At 40.8% G+C, this 21,280-nt stretch overlaps 1 protein-coding gene across 1 annotated transcript in view; it reads right to left on the bottom strand.

Annotated features, from left to right (window-relative positions):
* Positions 1 to 15,962, bottom strand: part of itga1 (integrin, alpha 1) — a 48,527-nt gene extending 32,565 nt beyond the window's left edge. Inside the window, exon 1 of the mRNA XM_073478663.1 lies at positions 15,781 to 15,962. Within this exon, the coding sequence (XP_073334764.1) occupies positions 15,781 to 15,829 (49 nt within the window). The 5' untranslated portion in view covers positions 15,830 to 15,962. The remainder of the gene's footprint in view (positions 1 to 15,780) is intronic.
* Between the last annotated feature and the right edge of the window lie 5,318 nt (positions 15,963 to 21,280).

Genomic DNA, 21,280 nt, shown 5'->3' with positions numbered 1-21,280 from the left:
CTTTTGACTCTGACTTAATTTTCTTATTTGGCTGTCTGCTCAGTCGCTGCTCATTTTCTTGGCAAATGTGCAGTATGTGGGTGTGTAGTGTAGTGAATGTAGGCGTGTTTGTGCCTTCACAGGCAGAGGAAAACACGAGAGGCCAAATTCCTTCGAGTTTTAGTGTTAATATCTGTAGGCAGAGGAAGATAAAGATAAATAAAACAAGCTGCAGCATGATTAGAAACAGGACTACAGGTCAATAGACATTCTAGTGGGTTTATAAGGCTGTACCTAGACAATGTGTTATCACAAATTATCCTCTGGGGAACATGCAAGTGCACGCAATCAATCCAGTAGTTATTGAGAAGTGTCACTCAAAACCACAAATGTGAACCTAGTGGCAGCACTAGAAGAACAGTCGGAGGATCATCAAAGTTGGTAGGATTCATCCTCTGGGCACCGTGAATATCTATACCAACTGTACCAGAAATCTATCCCATAGTTGTTGAGATTTATTTCAGTAAAACCCAAATATGTCCACCTCGTGATGGCACGAGAGGAAAAGTATGGAGATACCCAAAGCTCCTTCTATTCAAAATTACAAATGTCTGGGAAACACCAAAGCCAGAGGGATTCATCATCTGATGACCTTGAATATATGTGCACAATTTAATAAAAATCCATCCTAGTTGTTGAGAGATTTCAGTAAAAAATAAATATGTCCATCTGGTGGTGGCACAAGAGGAAAAGTATGGGGGTACCCAAGGTTCTTCAATTCATCCTCAGGGGAACATGAATGGCTGAACCAAATTTCATGGCAATCAATGCTATAGTTGTGGAGACATTTCATTCAAAGTGGCAAATGTCGAGGAATCATCAAAGCCAGATGGATTCATCCTCTGTGGGCCATGTAGATCTGTGTAAAAACTGAACATGAGTGCGATGTTTAAGATGTCATGTTAATCTATCCGATGGTTCCTGAGACCAAAGTGGTGGAACAGTGTTAGCATGGCTAACACTGTTCAATCTGTTTCCTCTCCCCCACCCATTCATTCATTAATTCTCCCATCCCTCCCTCAAGAACATCATCCATCGCTCTCCTATTTCCTCCATCCATTCATCTCTGTCCCTCCTTCCCCTCCCTCCACCCATTCCAGCATCTCTCTGCTCCTCTCCTCAAGCATCTTTTCATTCATTGACTGAACATGTTGGGCTCGACGGTGTCGGTTTCCACTCTCTGAAACTTCCAGATGTATTCTCCTGGGATCTGCTTCTCACTGGTGCAGAAAACATGCAGCCTTACTAGCAGAGCCCCACGCATGACATCATCCCCCCCGACGGTTGTCAAAGCTTTCATCCCCCCCAAATTCTCTATGTATATTGCAGGGGTGGTTGACACTCTCCTAACCATCACCCTCCAGACACATTACTATGTCTGTTAAATCTGCTGATCACAACAGTCTGAACATACAGGGAGCAGCTGGGATGAGTGGGCTTCTGAGATGGATCAAACACCTCTTGGGGAACTAAAAATACACACAGCCACGGGTCAAGGAATGACCTTCATCCGGATTCAATAAGCAACATGCAAAAATAATCACGCTATACGTCATGCTGTGAGGCAAACAGTGAGAGAAAATACTCAGGGCAAACTCCATATTCCTGCGAATCGACAACTCTTGAAACATCATCGCAGGTTTATTTTGCAAAGTCAAAGAAAGCAAATAGAAACTTTGAGAGGACACAGAAACACAAATGAGAATCTAATGAACAGGAAAAACGGGGCAGAGAACAATTTCCTCTAAAGCTCGTATATTAAACAGCTCTGACGTAACAATAGCTGTACATCTCATTTTAAATAACATGCTTTGTATAATAAACAGCATTCATTACATTATAATACTCTCGTTAAAGTTGTATAACACCGCTACTCGTGCTATTTATTTGCGCTATGTTTAGTGGTTTTTAATAATAAAGTGATGCTAATGCCCGCTTAACAGACAAACACACACTGACCTGCACTGTCCACTTATATTGCTAAAAGTTTAATCAGTGGTAGATGAATACATGAACAGCAGAGTGCTTCGACTTCGCCGTCTGCTGCTAAGATGGATCGAAGCAATTCATTTATAGCAAAAACCAAGAGGGACTTGGCTTAATGGTGGTTTCAAGCTCAATCAAAAGGAAAGGAAGTTTTACTTTCTTACTTATACGCTTTCTTTATATTTTATATCTTAGTTTAGCATAAAGACTGGAAGCAGAGGGAATCAGCTGGCCTGGTTCCCCTTGAAAAATCACCTACCCGCACATATTAATCTTGTTATATCTTGTTTGTTTAATCTGTAAACAAACTGAAATGTAAAAATCATAAGATTTGTGGTCATGGTTTGAGTCAAATAAATATGCAAGTTTCGTTCAGGGATGCGGGAAATCAGTCACAGTTGGGGGTGCTGAAGGGTCAGTCTACATACTGACGTTTTTTGTATTCATTTGAATAGCCAGGATAACATGTATCTAATCTTTATTAACAATAATTTACAACAATTTGAAAACAACTGTCGCTATATCGTGATTTAAAAAGGCGCCCCACCAGAGAGCTAATGTTACGTTACCGTGTCTAATTTTTATTTCTGTATTAAACTCGCTCATTCAGGCGAACCCAAGACACTCGGTTACGTTTCACTGTGGACATCGTCCTATGTCAATTCGGCAGACATTGCCCAACCCTTATGCATAAAGCTTTACAGTTTGAAGCATTGGGCCCCTGACCATGCTGCTGTATTTGGCCTGTTGGGAGTCTGGCTGGGTTTTACAGTGAGTGATGTGCTGTATTTCTTGGCAATAGCGCAGCAAAACTTCAGGAAGTCACCTCATCCAGCTATTGGCACCAATTAGCCCCCAGCTTTAGCTTGCGAGAGTCGTATCAAGCTTCTCATCTAGTTCTTGGAAAGATGTTGAACCACGCCTTCAAAAGTAAAGATTGGTTTTAATTGTGATCCAATGAGGTTTTGTTCATTATTTACTTCACTGTATGTGTGTTTCTCAAAGCTGCTCCGAGAACAGAAACACACCCATGTTTCGTTAGGCCCTTAGAAAGATGCTGAAATGACTGTTTAGCGTGGATCATAACAGCAGATTAGTCTAATTGTTGGTTGAGACAAAGACAAACAAACAATTACATGCTTAGAAATGTGTTACTTCGCGAGCCCAAAATATATTGGAGTTTTTCTGTTGATCTAATTAAATAACTACAAAGAAAACGATGAAAAATGCAGATTTTATAAGGGGTAAGTCATATATACGCTTTGAACAAGAGCGCTCCAGTCCAGGTGCTTTCTTTATTTCTCTTTCTTGAATCATTTAATAATTCACTGGTTCCTAAAATATTGAAATTATTAATGATTTTTGAAGTATTTTACTCCATTTGTTTGATGTGAAAATCAATTTAAGATGTTCTGGATCGAAACGCAACGAATAGGGGGGAAAAAAGCAACATTTGAAACATATCCACGTTAGTGTGGACACGGCCTCAGCAGGGGTGAATCCCTCCCCCATCGACACACTCTTTCTCCCCCTGTCAAACACACAGATGTGTTCGAGGCGGGTCAAACCTCCCCCGATGTTTTGTTTCTCGGCTGTTATTTCAAGGCTACTCTAGAACAGTAAAGGAAAACATCCCACAGGACAAACACGGTTACTCTGAGTAAGATAAACTGGTAAAAATATAAATCTAGCGTACAGACTATAATGATGTGATGACCGAATTTCCCACGTAAGGATTGTTATTTGACTCTAGAATGAGCATTAAGCGAATCGAGAGAAATGTCTGCATGGTATGAACCTCCCATTTCCTCCTGATGCTCAAGAAATGTGCAAAGTATTTCTCTTGTTCTTGCAGGTAAGCGGCCAAAAATAGATTTAGCCAACAACGGCGGAAAAACATTCTGCCGTCTTATACATCAACGGTAAATGTCAGGTCTGGTTTCACTTTGATTCTGAAATGCTGTCAACAAACCGAGGTCTCTGGAGGTCCTTAAAGGGCAGGTACAGGGGCTACAAACTCGATCCGTAGCTTTAAAGTGGTTTTGAATTTCTGTTTTTTGCGAGAGATGGAAAAAAGAAAATGTATACTGACAAACAGGGTCTATTTGTTTTTTTCTTTTCTTTCTTTTTCACTATTAAAATGTTATTAATGGCTGACAAAATGGCTTCGATTAATTCATGCCAAGAGATGGAAGATATTTGTTTGTATTCTTCCTTTGATTTTCGTAATTCACTGTGGTTTTTGGTTGCAGTAAATCATGTTGCCCTAACTGATAACAATGAAATAATTGTTTATTAAGCTGTTTCGCAAAGCAGAAACTTTCCCCAGAGACTAGAAACTGTTTCCACTGCAGCAGCAAGAGTCTAAATTATGATTTGGGGACATTTTTATACCCCCAAAAAGTCCCTGCTTGGGAGATAGTACTTTTCAAAAGATCAGCAGTGCTGAACATTTATGATTGGTAAAGCGCTCGCAGCATTTCAATTCAGCCATAATTTTTAAAAGGCCAGTTTTTGTTTTTTTTAACATGGAGCTACAGAGGAAAGCATTTGATGGATGAACTGACGACAAAGTCCAGGCCTTAGTGAGCATTTACGCTGAGGACGTAATCCACCTGGAATTGGACACAGCGTTGTATAGTCGCAGACTAGACTGGCGTGTAAGAACAGCCGACTTATTGCATACGTCAGTGGACTCATTTGCCTAATCTTTATGGGTCTTTAGTCCACAGTGGAAGCATAGAAAAGCGGTGGAGTAAAAGGGAGGACGTGCAGTGATAGATTCTGGAGGACACGGTGCAAAGAGGGGAGGGGAACGTTGGCAGATAAGGTGAGAGGGAGGATTCATCGCACAGAAATAGACTATCCAATAAAAACATATTCACGTTAAAAAGAAAAGGAGGTTGACAAAAAGAATTCAAGAGTGCGAATATGAATACAAGGGGAATCAGGATCAATTGTTTTTGCTGCAATTTTCAAGATGAGTCATTTAATATTGATTCTGATGACTCCCAATCAATATCATATTGTCTTACATCTATAGAAAAATACTCTCTGCTCTTTTTTCTTCATGTGAACTTGTTTTGACATTAAAGTCTAGAGCTTCAGTCTCAAACCATTATAATTTGTATGTTATTATATGATGTAGGAGGTTTAAGAGAATAATTAGCCTCATCAATCAATATCTGACCGTCACTGCAACAGTGAAACGTCAGAGCAGAGGAAGCCTTTTTTTCCCCAGGAAACTGTCGTGGCTGTTGCTGTTTGCCTCTCGTTGGAGAGGTTAATGTGAACACGTTGCCCCAGGCAGACGCCACAGCTCCACTGCTCCCTGTATGATGCCAGTTTGATGGATAGCTCTGGCCTGCCGCTGGCCTGGAGAGACAGGTAGGAGGAGGAGGAGGGGTGGAGGGCTGGACAGGCCTGGTGCACAGATGCAGCATTGCTTTGGTTGCAAACACACACACAGAAACACATACGTCTAAGATCTGTAGCTATCACCACTAAGCAGGTAGTGAGAGCCCCTTAGGAGTACAAGTATGTCAGTGTGTGTGTGTGTATGAGTGTGTGTGTGCAGTTATTCCTTATGCGTTTCTTCAGGCAGGACGTTGCAGGGTCTCAGTTGGCGCACACTGGCTACATCAAGGAAATGACTTTAGAAGACCTAAATCCTGTTTTACAATAAAATCTCTTTATCAAAAACTACACCCAAACAAACAAAACAAAACAAAAGGGCTTTTCAAAGTAACGTCAACTCTGGGAAAGCATAAAAGTTAAAAGGGTATGTTCGACCAAAAATGAAAGTATCTACTCCCCATCATGCAGACGGAAAGTTGGTTGAAGTTTCGTAGTCCACAAAACATTTCTGGAGCTTCAGTCGATGGGGGACCGAGGACATGCTCTTAGAAAAGGCCTTTTTGACTTTGTTTCAACACTAAGCATAAGCTTCTGCTGACTACTAATATCGAATACAGAAGCTGCAGAGATGACTAACCGTCTCATCTGTTTGAAAAACAGAACCAGTACTTGTCTGCTCTCCCTTTGACCTCTGCACTTTTTACTCGTCTCCTTGTTTTTGCTCAAACTGGAGATTACGCAATCTCCCCCCACCACAGATTCTCCAAATCGTATCAGCAGCAGCTTTCCTCTCCTGACAGCCTCCTTTGCACCTCCCTGTCTGCCTCCTCCCTCCCTCCTCTTTGCCTCACAACAACTGTGCGGTGCCAGAGGTCACATGAGCGAAAAATACCACAGCACCAGCAAACTATCTGTGGACATGGCAGAGTGTGGCTGACGGAGGAGATAATTTCAAGTAAATAACGGATAGTCTGTATTTGTCTGAGGGGGAAATTAATGTTTGATAAGTGTGGGGGTGCAGTTTAAATACACTTAATAAACGTATGAATGATATATCAAGCAAACGTAGGCCTATGTCTTAGTGGTAATGTTCCATTTAATCCTTCTTAAAGTATTTCCTCAATATGGAAACAATTAGTCGAGGGCTTGATGGGGTTAAGAGGATGCTCCTGAAAATGCTCAAATTGTAACAGCCTGAAGAAAGGTGGTGAGGGGTGATGAAGTGTGAAACACATGCAGAATGCTTTTATGTGTTCAATGTGTGTCTCTGTGTTTATACATGTGTGAGGTTTGACCTTCCCTGGAGGTTAAGCCCTGCGTAAGCTGACACGACATGTGATGTCGCACCTTCAGGGGTGTCTTGTTTATTTGGAGCTCTTTTATGACGAATATCAGTTTCTGGACGGAGTGTGTGTATGTTGTTGGCTGAAGTTCGGGGATTATTCTGCACTTATCTCACTATCGTGTCAGTATATGTGTTTATTTTGGGGGCTTAGAGGCCACTTATAGGACGATTAGGTTTTCAAACACGTCATGAAGATACGTAGTCCAGGAGAAGTTAAGTTCTGCATGCTGCTGCTAAAACCATAAGACTTCTGGAGATGACTTCACATTTACAGTCAAAGGACAGAAAAAGGTTTGGCACAAACGTTACCTTGGCAACCCCGAGTTCCCTTTTATTTGTCTCACTTCTCCATCTGCAGCTATAGCAGAGACAGAGACATAATGATGGAACGATGACTCAGCTCTGTGGCAAAACTAAATCCGGCTACGTGTCACTGATTGTCATCATTCGTATGAAAAACATGATTTATGTTTATTTAATTAGAGTTTTTTAATGTAACACGACTTCTGGGTTCACAACTATCCAAGTGGCTCAATGAAAATGGTGTCAGAGGATAACTGAAGTTCACAAAGACCTTGAATGCCTGTCTATGTTTATGTTTGACAGGCATGATGTTGACCAGGTCCACCATCTTATTTGAGCATATTAGCATGTTATAGCATTCACCAATTAAAGCATTAAACATAAAGAACAGCTGTTAATGGCCTTGTAAAATATAAACAAAAGAACAGGGACAAAATAAACATGAATCTCTGGATCAAATTTCAGTTTTGATTTTCACTCAAAACCAGAAATGTGAAAATGAAAATGAAAAATGAAAGTAGCGAGCAAAACTGTCCATAGGCGACCCGACAGTCTCAGCTAGCTGAGACGGCACAGTCTCGGTCGTGTTACGTGACCATAGACGGAGAACAGTGTTGATGGTTCTGGATCGAGTCGGGCAAACACTCGGCCGAGTCTAGGCCAAGAGATACGAAGGGTGAGTCCAGCAACACACAACTTAGTCTGGAAGACACCACACATGTCATATGGCTTGTTCCTGCTGGCCCAAGATTTTGATTTCTAGATGTGGGCCACATACGCTATGCCCAACATGGCCCGAGTTTGGTTATCCAGTACATATCCAGTCAGATGTCCTCTGTCCCACCCATATGTGGCCTAATAGTACACTACTAGCTGACATTAGGATTCTACTTCTGGGGAATGTAATGGAAATCTATGCAACAGCTGTTGACACATCTCATTCTGGGCCAAGGCAGTGGACCGATCAATGGTCATTGCAGCTACCACTGCTAAAAAGGTGGATGAATTTGCATTGAACAGTTTGCTAGAAAATAAGAACATTTATATTTCAAGCCTGCCACTGAGTCCTTGGCAGACTTTCCCCAGAAATGTTTGCCTTTCCTGGGTTTAGTTATCCCAGCTTTAACATTTTTGGAGGCTAGGATTATGTTAACATGCAATGTTTCAAATAAGCTTAATAACCTTGCTTAATGTAAATTCAAAAGTGACTGCATTATGGCTGGGCCAGTGTCAGCTTTGGTAAATGCACTGCTTCTGTTTTTAGGCAGAGTCACTTTTATTTTAAGATTTAAGATTCATAACTTACTGCCATAGTAACATAATTGAATGAAATCTGTCTTGGTGAGCTCACCCAAACACAGACAGGCTTTCATTTGAGCACACTCAACTTACAAGTAAGTAGATTTTTCATTTGATCAGCGTTACAGTGGTTAGTACGTCAAAATGTAAGTGATGAACTTCATCAATATTTAATTGATCTGTAAAAATGGTATCCGGTGGCCTCGTACTTAAGATGCATACCATATAAACCCCAACACCCACAACTAGGGCCCTTTGTTGTATGTCATACCATAAGTTCATATCTGTACCACATGGTGTCCAATAAAACAAAACATTATCTGTAGTTTTGGATCTCTTAACACTAACACTCATTGCAAGCTAAATGACATGACTTGGGGGTAAAAGGCACAGTTGTAATCAGCTTTGACCGATGCCAGTAATGCCATCACTGACGTTACAAGCTACATCAGCTTTACCTGACCTGCAACATCTTTCATTTTGCATGGTTGCCACATGCTGCAGAGACAGCAGAATCAGTTACACATCTGTAGGGAGTATGAAACCAAGTCATGTGGGTGGCCTCTGTGGTTTCACAGACCCGGGGCAAAATCTTTGAAGGTTCCTTTGACTATCACAGCTCTTAAAGGAAATATGCTCTTCTGTGTCATATTTATCCAGTGAGTGCAACGAGTGCAACGAGTGCAACTTCCTCCACGATGAGCTATATTTTGACATCAGTCACCTCGACATGTACACAAGATGCACGAGTATGCCTTCATCTCCACGAGCTTCATGTGATTCTGCTCCAATAAGTACGGTGGCAAGTAAAGTTAAGTATTTAAAATTACCTGTTGTAGACTTCCCTAAAACAAAATACACTTTATATGTCACTTTCCTAATAACAAATAAGCTTAGCCAAGGGTGTCTTAACTTTATGTGGAAGCAGAAATATGTGAACATACTAACAGGCCCCTAACTACTTAGACAATACTGAAAAGATGATTAATTTCAGTGTCTCAAACAAAAGGCAGGCGACAGAACTGACAAAGACAGGCTGGTCACATCCAAAAACTACAAAGAAACAGAAATCTATATGACGTACAAACCAGGATGAAGCTGGGAAACACAGGTGGGATTGCAAAGAATGACAAGGGCATAAAAAATGAGGGGAAAGTGAAAGGAAAGGAAAGAAAAAGACAAACACAGGCAGTGGAAAGTCTCAACACAACACATGCAGATCAATTTTACAAAATAAAACAGAAAAAATCTAAAATGAAACCAAACCGATGACAAACAAACTGCAATATTTCTAATTTCAGCCAATTTTCCAAAATGTAGCCATGGTTTCCCGGTTGTCATGTTTGTTTTCCACCAGCAAATGCCAGCTGATGTGACTTTTGACTGTAGGTGGAGATTATTGTACCCAAAAACCACATGTATTTGCAGTTGTCAAACCACACAGCTTCAGTTTCCTGCACAATGGGAGCTGTGGTGGTGTCAGCGTTTACAGTCACATCTTCTACTTGAAAAGTAGCACAAATTGTGTGTTTCACCATCAGGATCCATGTAAATGATACATGCTAAATCAGACAGTCAGCCTTTGACGACCACTGGATCAACAAATCAGCTTGTTTCATTCTCGGTTCTGCACATTGTGGTCTCGGTGCATGTTTGTCTGTGAGACTGTGCCAACTTTGGTTAGCCACAACACCATACTTTGCAAAGGCCTGCGGAGCTGTTTACCTACCAGGACCAAAATGCTAGTCTGAACCCAGTTGAATGCAGAGAATGATACACACTGCATCCGTCACACTTTCAATCATTTTAAAAGTTGTTTTTGTGACAATTTTGTTGTTTTTCAAGCATAAAGACAAGTTTGCAGGTCATTTAGATGCTTTGTGACTGTACTTAAATATGGAAACCTTTGGTTGCTCCGAGCCTTCACTGTTATCAGTAGTGTTCAATGTAAAAATGGTCGATCTCACGACGCAGCTGCTGCCAAACCAAAGGTGAGATTGAAGTGCTTCTGACACTCTGTGAACCACAGTCAGTGTATCAAAGTCATAGATTGTCACACGGGAAATGTAAAGGATGAGCTAAGTGTTTTTCACACAGGCGTCCTTATTCGAAGTAAGTGTGAAAACCTGCACCTCTACCACATCATATAGCACTGACCAGAAAGGCCTTGAGAACTGAAAAATATATATACATATCAGTATATATATCTAACAGTTGTTGAGAAATTTCAGTCTGCAGTAGGTCTGGCTGATAAAACTACAGCAATATGCATCGTATGCATTACATGCAAACCAATGACTATAAGAAATACGCCCTGGCTCTTCGCTCTTCGAGTGTCTCCAGGTTTGTTAGGTAGAGCGGACAGGCCGTCCCTTACCGCTGCTGCTCTGCCACGCCGCCTGTTTGCTCTGCCTACGAGCCCAGAGACACTGCAGCTGCGTCAGCCAAAATGGTCTGCAACTACGTCTCACAATCCGTCGCATCAGCTCAACTGTTGGTGTTTTACAGACCAACCGCCACACATTACCACAAGAGTGAGAAAATGAGTGCTGCCAGAGAGGAAATTGTGAACAGGTCAGCTCTCCAGTATGACAGTATTTTTATGTATTTATGTCATTTCATTTGTGTGTTTTTCCTTGTTGTGTCATCATAATTGTAACCTGTGTGCCCTGATAAAGTGGTTAAATTCAAAATAAAGAGGTTCAATTCTTTTTTTGCTTGGTCTTTAAAAATGATATTAATAAAAAAAAAAGAAAAAAAGGACAGGTCAATAAAAATGATCAATAATTATTGATATTGACCGAACTCATAGACATGTTAATGACGGTCGGGTCTGACAGTGTCATAATGCAGCCAGCAGAAGTCAGACAATAAACTTGATTTCCTGTCACATCTTCAAAGTGTTCAGTGGAGGTTGAATAACTTCAGACAACAGTTCCACTTAACTGATTAAAAAAAATGTACACTAAAAATGAACACATCAAAGACGCTGAATAAACTAACATGACCAGATCTTAATTACTTAACATTCCAGGGAATCTGTCTGCTGCTGCCAGCAGACAGTTTATGTCAAATTAGTGCTGATTGCTGCGACTCAGGGAGTGAGCTGATTCAAATGAAAGATAGTGGAGATAGTAGAGGAGGAGGAGGAGACATATTGCTAATGACGGAGATGGCCGGGTTCACCGAGTCTCATAAATTCAATTAAGACTTGTACCCAATGACCTCGCAACTTTTAATTAATCCACCGCCTACTTACGTCGTCTAATGCGGATTTCCACGAGCTCATTTTAATGCAGAGAAGACAAATACCTAAATCTGAGGTGTGAGAGACTGCAGGGGAAAAGCATCCCAGAAGAACATCTATATTCTTGCTGTGTGACAAGACATCTGCACAGGCAACTCCTTATGTGTCAATGAACTGATGAACTCAAACATGTCCGACGGCTGTTTCTCTCATCTGACGTCTCATCACATGTGATCTCTGTGATGTGCTGCTTTTAGGAAGGTTTCGAATGAGCTTTCATCAATCACTATCAGAACAAAGTGAAAGAGAGGAGAGAAGGGTTGAAATTATCAGATTAGAAAAATAACCGACTATTTGGATCATTAATTAATCCTTAAAGTCGATCTCCAAGTGAGAAACATACCCAACATGAATTTGTTACCTGTTTTTGTCTCATGTCAGTAAAGGGGATATGTTTGGGTTGGGGACAGTAGTTTGGATTAAATAAATAATTAATCACATCTTGGGCTTTATACAAAATTGTGATGGACACTTTAACTACATTCTGACATTTTATTGACCACATTTTAAATAGATTCATCGAGAAATAATCACTTATTTGTCATTTATGGAGCAAAAAAATCAAACATTTGCTGGTTCGATCTTCTCATGTGAGAGGATTTGCTGCTTTTCTCCCGTTTTATATCAACGTAATGTGAAATATTTGGGAATTTGAATGTTCTGGTGGCCATCTTCTGCTATATTCTGACATTGACTAAATTATATCATAGAAAGGTAACGCACACTAAGTGTTGCATACTCTGGCTCCATATGCGGCCCCCACGTCCCTGGTCATAGGATAAGCGGTTATAGATAATGGACGTGTGGATGAGTGGTGTTTAAGTCATCTATAGAGCAAAACAGTTTAACTATTCACTGGTTTCTGCTTCTCAATTCTTCTTTTATATCACCATACGTTATACATTTGGGAGTTTTTGCCAAGGGCTGCAACTAATGATTATTTTCATCACACATTATTCTGATAATTAGGCAGTTTTTTTGATTAATCATTAATCTATACAATGTCAAAAATGTCTTGTGCTTTTTCATTTGTTTCCTTATCTTCAGTGTGTTATACAGTATGTGTTCTTTTGCATGTAAAAGATCTTGAGAGTTAAAAAGGTCAAAGTCTGCACCAACCGAAGCTCCTCTCTCCCGCAGAAAACACTGCTCCTGAAACGCCTCGTCAGTAGCCCCCGCCTTTGTGACATCACACTACATCATCGTGTCAATTGTTTGCATAATTTATGTTTGGCGTCTAGTTTGGCACAAAAATTGATTTGGCACAGCTGCTCTGTTGTTGTTAGCTGTGCTGGCTCAGGCATGTGTGATCTGACCAGTTAGATCAGACTAGGTATTCAGGAGGAGGGGCCTTAAAGAGACAGGCGCTAAAACAGACAGAGGGGGAATACAGAGCCGCAGCACTGGACAATATGTGAAAGCTGATGTGTTTTGGGCACTAAAGCACGTAAACCTATTCTAGTAGTAACCCAAAATAAAATTATGAAGCTGAAACTGAGCATTACATGTCTCCTTAAAATGTCTCGATTAATCTACAAATCACCTCAGCTCTAATGATAAACCGACTAATTTGGAGACATTATCTTGGACTCTGGGCAGCTGTGATGGACATTTGTCCATGTTTTTCCCTTACATTCTGTAAACTAAATGATTCATCAGGTAATATGATAAAAACAAAACAGATTCACCGATAATGAAAATCATAAGTTGCAGCCCTAGACTCCAGTATAGGTGCCGTTCACAGCCTCGGTCAGCTTGGTCACTCTGGTCTGACACATGCTGATTGAAGCCAGGTGGCCCTCTCCTCTGCAGGACCAAACTCAAACCACCTGTAGCCCCATCTCCGTTAGGAATTTACAGAGATTAAATACTGCCACTACAATAACCACATGTGGGCCTCTGAGGCGGGCAGAGGCAGCTCCCATAGCACAACACGGGATCTCCCAGTATGGTCTCAAACCGGTGAGTTTCTACCCAGTTTGAGGTCATACACTCCAAACAGCTCAGACTACAGTACTGGACTTAGCAGCAGTCAGCAGGAGCTACGAGGAGTTAAGAGTGTGAGGAGTGTGCAGGACGGGACATGAGGCAATGACAGAGCACTCACTAGGTTAGTTCAGTAATTACAGTCCCTCTCATTCACAAACGATCAAGATCATTGTTTGATGACCTGCTGCAATCTGATTGGAGGAGCTGAACAGGGCTGGGGCGCAGTAAGCCGAGTAAGTAAACCTGACTTCTCGATGATTTGCTTTGTGAGCTTCTGCTGATCCCTCTCCACACACAAACACACACACACACGCACACACACATGCATTCATCTCCATTTCTAACTCAATTCTCTAATGACCATCACAAGCCAGTATCACATGTAAGCGTAGGAATCTGAGAATTAAAGAGAGACATGCTGTTTACTATCCCCTCTCTTTCTTCTTCTTCTTCTTCTTCTTCTTCTTCTTCTTCTTCTTCTTCTCTTCATCAAACTCAAGAAAGGCGGTTCACTCAACTTTGCCGGTACTTTCCATCATGTTTGAACTGCTTCGACGTGACCTAGAAGTTAATTCACCACTGCTGCTCTGGAGTTGAACCTGAGAGCACAGCTTCACCAATGGGACTCCACAGATATCCATTACAAATAAAGAGCCTCTTGAAGCTGGTGTAAAGACAACATTCGTTTCACTTTTCGCCTTCCAGAAAATTAAAATCCAATTATTGCTGATGATCCCACTCAAGCATATTCATCCAAAGATTCATTCAAGGGTTTATTTTGTCATCAGATCTCTGACATAATTCGACGTGACACATGCTTTGCAAACAGTTTCTGCAGAAACATGACAAAGATACTACACACTGACGAAACATTTCCGTATGAAGCAATGTCTAGGATGCACTGCACATACTTATGACGCATTATAACGCTCCTATACTGTTGTATAATCATCGCCTAACACTAATCATAAGTCATTTTGATTATGATGTCTATAGCGCATTATGAACATACGTATAAAATGTCTATAACGCATTTTATAACGCATTATAGTGTACCTATAGTTATACACAATCATAGATATTCAGAATGCTTTGTAACAATAATCATAATACATTATAAAGCATTTTGTGATGAGCTATAAGGTCAAGTATCAGTACTTCATAATTGCTGACTCACTCACTCACTAGGATTTGCAAGGTTTAAAGTGTAATACAATTCTCGAAATGCATTATAATCATGATTTTAATGCATTATAATGTGATTATAAGTCACCGTAAGTGGCCATTTGGTGCTTTTGGTAAAGTAATGAAATCCCTGTGTTACAGGCAGATGTGATACATTACAAGCTGCTTAAAAGTCACTGCAAGTGGTCAAGACCAGCACACAGACATGTACTGATATTGAATGAATGGACTTTGGACACTTTGGCGCTTTAAACTATGATTACACAGCACTGTAGGGGCATTATATTGCAGTGTTCATAATGTGTTGTAATGCAATATAGACATCAATGTCATAATGAGTTATGATTATTGTTAAAACGCATTATAAATATCTATGATTGCTTGCAACTATGATCAAACAGTGATATAGGCGCATAGAAATGCATTATACATATGTTCATAATGTTTTAATGCTTTATGGACGTGGGCTTCTCAGAAAGTGTTACCCATGTTTCCTGAGCAACAAAACGTACTTTTCCATTAAGTTCTGACACTGCTGTGTAAACACTGGCATGCGCAACATTCAATTAAGGACCCATAGAGTAATTTGACTGACTGTAATGACTCCATTATATGAGGCAATGCCATGCTTCTGGTGCACGTAGAAACAATTAAGTGCTCTGCGGCTTCCCTCAGTCAGAATAAATACCATCTGGGCAATACGGACGGAAAGTATTTAGGGGCATTTTACGAGGACACTGGTGCCACCACCTTTTACTGGGAGTGCAGGCAACGCGAGTGACACATTTAATGGATGCTTTTTAGTCTTCAATTATGCAGACTGCGATGATCTAAGCTGCTGTCCAGAGTGTGCGTAAAAGATGCGCCGGAGACCTTGGCGCGGCACACAGGCGCTCTCTCCGCCTGTCACATGTTATTTCATCTGGAGGTCAGCACAAATTGCACAATTCCTTAATAAATGATTGCTTACCAACAACTGCCAGCGTTGTCAAAGTGAAACGTTGTCTTATCCCGAGCATCCTGACGCGCTGAAGATGTCCAGAAGCTTCAGTTATTCCACGGACCCTCTCCCCTTTCGCGCTCGGTGTTTTTTTAAACCCGTGTAAAGTGAAATCGCTAAATGAAGGGCCTGAAAGTCATTCCTGTGCTCCAGCATCCACAGTTTGACTGTCGGACGTCCCGTTTCAAACTCACTTCACCGCCCGGGATGGGTCCTGTTCCATTTCGGAACAGCGAACGGGAGGAGGAGGATGAGGAGGAGGACCTTACGCACAGGACCTACGATACGCTACGTTTGAGTGGGCTGGTCTGCCAGCGCATGGGAAAATGTTAGCAGTGAAATAACAGCAACGGAGACGAACTGTCAGACGTTAAACAATTAGACCAGAATAGTCTAATTTTAACCTCCAGGCCTCAGCCTGTGACAGCTGATCCTCCGCTTGAATTGAATAACCCGTTTTAAACTTAGATCTACTGTAATTAGACATTAAAGACGCATCATGTAAGAGAAAATGTTAGTGTGTTAAAGTGCATCACACATCTGGACACATCATGAGGGATTCAGTGTGAGAAAATTAAGTTTTGGCTTTTTTTAATGTAAAAAAATAAGTCTTCCTCTAATAATGAACAGGTTTTTGTAATCACAGCCATTTAGGGAGGAAGATGTAGAGCAGATTTTTAGGCAAACTTTAACATTGTTGGTTTTGCTCCCTGATAAGTTCAGTAAAATTGCTCTTATGCCCCTTTGGCACTCAGCCCTCCCCTGCAAGTCATTTATTTCCCACGGGTCCACACTGACCCACCAGCTGTGGTCCTGTGGTGAAAGTTTGGGCCGCTATTCATCATTAAAGAATAAGTTTTACATCTGTGTCAGTAGCACCTAAAATATGTTTTTTTACCTGTCCATGCACAGAGCTATACAGTATGCACTATATATAAAGTCACGCGTTTATATTCTATGACGTGACAGAAGATAAGTTGCATTGTGTTGTGGTTAGCTTATAATGATCTTTTTGGCCCCCGCTCAATATGTAATTATCTGGCCAGCTTTGGAGGAGTCAGGCGCGGACCTTCTGGAGGAATAACCACCCAGCGTCACATCGGATTCTGCTCTGATCTGGAGTCATTTACCGACAGGAGGACATGCATTTGGAAATGGTCATTTAATCTTTGACATCTGCATCTGACACCAAAACAAAACGTTTAAAAATCAGGTTTTTAGGATTAAATAAACAAATGTGAGTGACGCATCGGTTCAGCTGCTTGTCTTTGGCCAGTAGCTCAGTTCCTGTGCTGGAATGAACAACACTAATTCAGCCCCTGGTGACTTATATGTGCTACAAAAAGTGCTACAGGGTTACAAATCATCTGAAATTTGGTGCCACACAGCTGGAGAAGACTCACAAAGAGCCCAGACAGATTATCATGATTATTAGAGGAAGGGTGGTGGATGAAATTCAATCAAGGGGGAATAAAGAGGGTGCAATGTTTCCATACAATGCATTAAAAAAAAAAGTTTTTACCTACTCTGAGCTTAAAAATGATACCTATTTTCACAGCTCTTCCCATCATCCTGTAATAGAGCTGTAAAATTCATTATTTAAGTAGTATTATAAGTAATTACAAGTAGGAAACCACATTGTGACATCTTAGCATCCACCAGAATTTACCTTTTTGGCTTTGCACCAGTCCCACAGGTGAATTGGATATTTTTACATGCGATGAAATGAACGAATTTAAGCTTTTACATGTAGAATTGTGATTTTGACATGTGTGATTTATATACTTTCACATGTTTTTCTCATACATGTGGATTAGAATTTCCACACGTGGATACGAAAAGGTCTCTCATGATATCGCCAGATTGAACATCATGATTACTGTTGTTCCAGGACCATCATCGCAACGGTCTGACCCCGCTGGTCTGATGTCAGAGCTCGGTGACACGTGTGACACGGTCCTGAAACATTATAATTAATGTCACTCCGGGACCATCATCTTTTTTACTTTTTGAAACAACGATGAGAACCTCTTCAGAGCAAGCTGTCCTGGCAGAGTGGGTTAAGCGTAATACTTTCACTCAGGAGACTGGGGTTTTAAATTGTACTGTTCATTTATTTTTACACAAATGTCACAAATGTTACTTTCTTCTCCTTCGGTTTTTTGGAGCTGTTTTGTTGACTTTGGTTTAAATATACCTTTTCACAATGTTTAACACGTGTTTGAAAGGATAACTTCTCCCCAGACACGTGAAATCGCGTGAATTTCACATTTTCTCACATGTGAACTAAAATGTTTTTGTGTAAAAAAAATGAAATTATGTCACATATGGACTGGATATTATGACAAATGATTGGCTTTTGTTTTTTAACATGTAGATTGGGATTTCCACGTGACAGCTCACCTTGGATTTACTCACGAAAACATCTGCTGTGACACCTCAGCGATCACATCTACAAACTACGATTTCAAAGATTGTTTTGAGGACACTCACTTGTTGGAGTTAACGTTGAAGCCTTATTTTATATTTCGTTTCCATTTACCGTGCAACTTTCTCTCGTATTGGCTTTTTCTTGACTTTTTCTCTACACCCACACAATCAAACACACATACACACCTGTATGCCTGTATCCATTTCTTCAAACGTTGAGGAGAAGAACCGCCGTTACCCCTCTCCATTTCTGTGTGTAAATATTATGAATGTCTATATACAACAAACTATAAACATTAACATCATTATATCAGTTGGCATGCAGACTGACATATTTACTATACATACAGTAGCCTATATCCTGTTGTAACCTTCCTCATTACATAACTATACAAACAAACACAATACGGTAAAGAAAATATGGAAGTTCTCAACATATGCCAAGCCCAACACGTGCACACTTTAAATGTACACAAAGACACACAGCTGTATCAGACGGGATCTCAGGAACTCCCTGAGAATGAGACAGTTTACAGGAGCCCTTCCTGTCTTCAGCCCTGCAGATATCTGACTGAGAGTCAGGAAGACTCTGATTAGTTTCCGTGTACTTCCCCACAACATACCCTTCCCCACCCATCTCCCCCCTTCCTCATCCTCTCAGACACCTCAGCCTGCTCATATCCTTTTGTTTCTCCCGCGAACAACGTATAGAAAGTGGCACTCGCATGTTTTCATTCTTGACTTCTACACAGTTTCCTCCCCTTCCTCCGTCTCTTGCCTTTCATCCTGACACACTATATTCCTCCATTAGCCACGGAGGTCTATTCTAATGTGCTTTACCTCTCTCTCCCCCTTTTAAATGTCTGTATACATGCAGACAGGAAGAGCGCATTAGGGGCGTAGAAGATACAAGGCTCTCAGGGTCCCTAATGAATCAAAGGCATCTTCATTCAATTTCACAAATACTTTACTTTGAGCAGAAAACACATTCATATTCTCCAGTCAGTGTAGATTTACTGAGCTTTTCTAAGAGCTAATGAATACAAACAGTGCATCCCAGGCCTAGTAAATCCCTTTAAGTGAAGGAAATTAGCTTGCTTCATGCAGTCCGACAGACAATATTTATTTGGAGGCAGAGTCAGTCATTGAGTCATGCTGACGCTGAGCTGTAGACCCTCTATGACCAATAACAACCACCCCCTCCATTTAAAGCTATTTAGAGTGAGCATCTGAGGAATCTGTAGTGTATACAAGAGGATAGTACTTGTGTGTAGAGTGTAGATGACAGCTCACAGTAAACACATACTATGTATGGTATCTTCTGTTACTTTGAGACTAATTTGAGACTACATTAACTAATATCTGTAGGCACAAATTTGACGTTTAAAGAGAGCTCCAGAAATTAACTTCTGTAAACTCGGGGCAGTGATCACCCCAGCACCTCCAGTCAATCATATAGTCAAACATAAAGAAGTTAACACAGAGTTTTAAATTTATAATTGAATTTTAAAAAAATTCTTCCTATACTGGTTGAATGAGACACACCTGTTTTTATTGGATTTTAGTGAAATATATTTTTCATAAAAATTTAAAGACAAATGTTACAGTGGGGGGTTTTCTTAGGACCCAAATGTAGACATCAGAGACAGGAAGTCAGTGAATAAAGGACTTTATTTCACAAACTGTGATTTCCCGAGGTTGTGGGGAGAAGAAGATTAGGCAGGCAGGCAGGCTTGGCTGGAGCCGGCATGGAGGAACACAGGAGAGCAAACTGGAAGTAGTGTAGAGCGGCGCTGGAGATTTCTGCAGCCAAAGAGCAAGGGCATTAGCGCAACTGCAAAAACACAGAAAACACAAAGAGTATGAAGAACACAAAATCACAGCACTACCGTCACCGTATGGGTTGTAATAATCTAGCGCCGAAGTGGTGGAGAGACCAGGTAGATAAAGCCAGATGGTGATGAGATGATGTGGAACAGGTGTGCTGCTGCTGCTGCTGCTGCTGCTGCTGCTGCTGCTGCTGCTGCTGCTGCTGCTGCTGCTGCTGCTGCTGCTGCTGCTGCTGCTGCTGCTGCTGCTGCTGCTGCTGCTGCTGCTGCTGCTGCCACACACACAGGAGGAGGAGCAGGTGATGGAGAAAAGGAGAGGGGAAAAGCAGGTAGGGAGAACCGAACACAGAAGAACAACAGGACTGCCACAGTAGCACCGTGACAACAAATCCCCATTCTTTATGAAAACGTCGGCCAATTTTTTCAATAGCTTCCAGGTCTTTTGACCGATTGACTCGAAATCGATCACAAATGTCGTCCTATACTCCTTGATTGAGACACAGCAGTTTTTATAGGATTTTAGTGGAATTTGTATTTTTCATGAATATTTTTCAGGAGAGTCACAATTTTTCATGAAAACATCGGCCAATTTCTTCAATAGCTGTAAGCATTCAGCTACAACTACTCAAGAGAATGAACGTTGCCAATTTTTTCCAGGGTCTCTTGGATGTTCAGGTCAAATTTAAACCTGAACCAGTGCAAAATATGCAATTGGTTAAGTTCAGAATACCAATTCAGCAAAAGGACTCAAGTAGGACTTGAACCAGGGGCTGCTGCAGCAAGGACAAAACCAATATGTTTGGGACATCCACCCTACCAGCTGAGCTAATGGGCTTCTATTCTTCAAGAACATTTTAGACACATATCACCATTTCCTATGAGAATATCGGCCAATTTTTTCAATAGCTTCCAGGTCTTTTTTTTTTAATGAAAATATCAGCAGTTTATTCAATAGATTGCAGGTCATTTGACCCATTGACTCAAATTCAATGCAGAAATTTCTTTTCATACTGGTTGGATGAGACACCTCTTTTTATAGGATTTTAGTGGAACATTTATTTTTAATGACAATTGAAAGAAACATACCCATTCTTTATGAAAATATCAGCTTTTTTTAGACCAGACTTCCTTTTGTTTCGCTCGACTGTTGAGTGTTTATTCTTTTATATTGTCTTACTTGCTTGATTTTCAAAGCACTTTGTAAACTCTGT

This window comes from Pagrus major, chromosome 12 (genome assembly GCF_040436345.1).
Source record: "Pagrus major chromosome 12, Pma_NU_1.0".
NCBI lineage: Eukaryota > Metazoa > Chordata > Actinopteri > Spariformes > Sparidae > Pagrus > Pagrus major.
The sequence above is the reverse complement of the archived record's forward strand: the minus strand, read 5'-3'. Positions and strand labels throughout refer to the sequence as shown.